This window comes from Pteropus vampyrus, unplaced genomic scaffold (assembly GCF_000151845.1).
Source record: "Pteropus vampyrus isolate Shadow unplaced genomic scaffold, Pvam_2.0 Scaffold279, whole genome shotgun sequence".
Lineage (NCBI taxonomy): Eukaryota > Metazoa > Chordata > Mammalia > Chiroptera > Pteropodidae > Pteropus > Pteropus vampyrus.
The window spans coordinates 323,011-326,607 of NW_011889060.1; the positions used below are offsets into that span (position 1 = coordinate 323,011).

A 3,597-nucleotide genomic window follows, 5' to 3' on the forward strand; every position below is an offset into this window, starting at 1 on the left:
CCTGTGCCAAGACCTCGCGACCGCCAGTGGCCATGCGAACGCGAGACACACAACTCCCGACCTCCGGTTCAGTGCGCTTTCCGCTGTGACCATCTATCTGCCTTGTTCTGAAACCGTGCGCCTGCACTGTCCCAACGCGCCTAGTTGCCACTCCAGTCATTCATTCCCAAGTCCCTCCCAGCCTATTGTCGGTCTGGCCCCTCCACTGACTCCTGACGAACAGCTGCTGGAATCTTATTTCTTTAAAAAACAAAAAACGCTGCACTTGACCTGTTTGGATCCTTTTGTTAACATTCTGTTTCTTTCCTTTTGCTGCTGGACTTTCAATCACCGCCTATTCTCACCCTGCACGTGCCACCTACGGTCCCCGCCACGGGCTGTTCCTCATCCACTGCCCCCCTGCCCGCCAGCCAGGACGTCTGGGTCCGCGTGTCCCTGGAAGCGCGTCCTCCGGGGTGGGCTCGGCCCCTCCGCCCCCCGGCTCCCACTTCCCTGGGTTTCCTGCTCCCTGCGCCTCCATGGTGTCCCTTCCACGTCTCCCTCTATAGCTCCCTCTCCCTCCGCCCCGAAGGCGGATGTTTCTGGAGGTGAGTGACCCTCTCGCCACAGCGTGAGCCGCCAGCGCCCCGCCGTCCCCGCGGCTTCGCTCTGACCCCCGAGCACACCGTCCCCGACCTCGCTTTCCAGTCCCTGTCCCCAGTCTCAGTCTCGCTCATCTCAGTGCCCCGGAGTCTCAGACGCAGGGGCACAGACGGCGAGACGGGCGCGCTGCGCCCCTCCGCGGCTCCGCTCCCTTTCTTCCGACCTCCCAGCGTAAAACTTTGCAGTATGGATTTGATTCTCCTGCAGCTCTTATTTAAGCAGGATCAAGCGCCATGAATTCTGCCTCTACAGTCTCCTCCATGTCTGCCCCCCACTTTCACGCTCCCATTCTTCTCACCGAAGTTCAGGTTCTTTACACTGTGCCCGTGAACTTATAAAACCACTTCACACCCAATACGCTGCCAATTTATCAACCTGCCTTAAATACTGACACGCCTCAAAGGTAACTAAGCTTATTTCTTTATACGCTTCCCACCATACTTAACATCAAGCTATTCTTAATAGATAACTGTTAATGCGACAACCAGACTCTTTGAATGAAAAAGGGTGAAAAAGATACTTTTCAGAAAAAGGAACTGGTATCTGGATTTTTCTAGCATTTTAAAAGTAATATGGAAGTGAGAACATATATTAAAATCTCCAAACTTATCAATGTTACTTTTCTGACAAGGAAAGACTGAATAAGAACTTCACACTGTCACATGAACTCACTGAAAATTGGCCAACAGGTTTCAAAAAGGATATGCAAAGAAAGAAATTTAGAACAAAACTGGCGCACAAATGATACCTAAAATGTTCAGTGAGCACGGGGCCTGCGAGCCCTTCGAGGAGAGCAATAAAAAGCTTTCGGTTTTGCTCTTTTAGGATTCATTCATTCGACAACTATTTATTGGGTGCCTGCATGTGCCAGGTACTGGGGTTACGGTGTGATCAACAAAAGCGTCATCCCTGCCCTCGGGAGGTTTACAGAGGGAAAGAAATGCTCCTGGTTGCCACCACAGTGTCACAAACGACATGAAACTGACAAGCCGAGCGTGTGCAGAGGGAGCTAGCACAGAATGGGGGTGAGGGGTGACCCACGTGGAAAGGGCGGGGAGGGCTAGGGCTGGCCGGGATGAAAGAAGCATCCGGTAACTCTGGGTCAGCGGGAGTCACATGGCCTGAGGCCGGGAAAGGCTCCCTCCTGCGGACAGAGGACGGCTCGGGGCTGCAGTGGCGTGAGGGGAGGCTGGACTGGCAGCCAGATCGCACATGTCTTCTTACAGATATCGTCACAGCTTTTGGACTTTAACCCAAGTTCAATGAGAAGTGAGCAGCGCCACTGCAGCAAAGGCATTAACCACGTAAAGAAAATACTACTGATGCCAGGGAGCGTCTGCACTTATCTGACTCGATAAAGTTCTGCTAACTGCCTCAGACGCTGAACTTGAAACACAGTCCAATACGCCAAACGGGCTGATAAACGGACGTCTGTGCAGAAACAAATTTAACTGGAAGCCAGTTCACAGCACAGACACTACAATGCGACTGGCGGAGTTAGTAGCACTTTTTCATGTACTATTTTGGATATATTTTCAATATGCTAATTCCGGCACACATAACCGATCTTCAGCCAGTACATACTCGATATTTAAGGCATGTGGGAACACGTTTTCGTTAGAAGGAATCCGGGAGGGTAGGGAAGATGGCAAAGAGAAAAATTCCCCTGCGAGTCCCACGCAAATCTGGGTCCATGGAACTGAGTTATTTAACAGAAGTAACTGCAGAAAACAGCTCAGGGAGTAAGACAACAGGAAGCGTACCTGCAAAACCTGACAGGTGAGCAGGAAGTGATGAACGACGCGCGCCTCCAGCAGCTGCCGGACGTTGAGCAGCTGCTGCTGGTGCTCGGCTCGGATGAGCGCGCCGAGGGCGGCCAGCAGCGTCTCCCACACGCCCCGCTGGGGAAAGAGACACACGCCAGTTAGCAGGCTTCTGGGGCGGGGGGGACACGCAGTGTGGCAGTCAGGGTCAGAGGTTAAATCCGTCTGAAAAGCAAGTCTTAACATTTATTTCCAGACCAGCCTTTTTGTCAGTACATATGTACGGTCTTTTTATTCTGAAAGTATTTATTCAGAATGAGAAAAGAAATCAGAACAAATTACAAAGTTTTAAAAACTGACGAGTACTACAAAATCCAGAAAAAGCAACAGTGTAGTTAGCTGCCTGACGCAACTCTATAATACTTTTCTCCCATGTCTTGTGGCTGCATATTACTTGATTGCCTCTTCACACGACAGAAATTTTGGAATATAATTCTCTAAAGAAAAAATAGAAAATTAATTACATCTTTCCTCTAGCATGTTTGGTCAAATTTATTTGAGATAAGATGTCACCTCATATCCAACAGAATGGCCACTATCAAAAAACAGAAAATAACAACTGTTGGTGAGGATGTGGAGAAATTGGAACCCTTGCACATCTGTTAGTGAGATTGTAAAATGGTGTAGCTCTTACGAAAAATAGTACGGAGAGTCCTTGAAAAATTCAAATTAGAATCACTACATGATTCAGCAATCCCATTTCTGGATATTTAGAATCAAAAGAATTGAAAACAGTCTATGGTTACGCCACCCTGAACGTGCCCGATCCCGTCTGATCTTGGAGGCTAAGCAGGGTCGGGCCTGGTTAGTACTTGGATGGGAGACCACCTAGGAAGACTGGGTGCTGTAGGTGTAAAAAAAATAAATGTAAAAGAATTGAAAACAGAATCTTGAAGAGACATTTGTACACTCATGTCCACTGCAGCATTATTCACAATAGCCAAGATGTAGCAGCAAACAGAATGCCCACTGACAGATGAATGGATAAGAAAATGTGCTATATACACACATACAATGGAATTTTATTCAGTCTTTAAAAAGAAAGAAATCCTGTCATATGCTACAACACAGATGAACCCTGAGGACATAATGCTAAGTGAGACAAGCCAATGACAAAAAGACGAATGTCGAA

At 48.4% G+C, this 3,597-nt stretch overlaps 1 protein-coding gene and 1 pseudogene across 1 annotated transcript in view; one reads left to right on the plus strand and one right to left on the minus strand.

Annotated features, from left to right (window-relative positions):
- Positions 1-3,597, minus strand: part of LYST (lysosomal trafficking regulator) — a 134,470-nt gene that overhangs the window by 78,278 nt on the left and 52,595 nt on the right. The window contains exon 19 of the mRNA XM_023520819.1: positions 2,406-2,543. Coding sequence (XP_023376587.1) covers positions 2,406-2,543 — 138 coding nt within the window. The remainder of the gene's footprint in view (positions 1-2,405; positions 2,544-3,597) is intronic.
- Positions 3,200-3,318, plus strand: LOC111729771 (annotated as a pseudogene).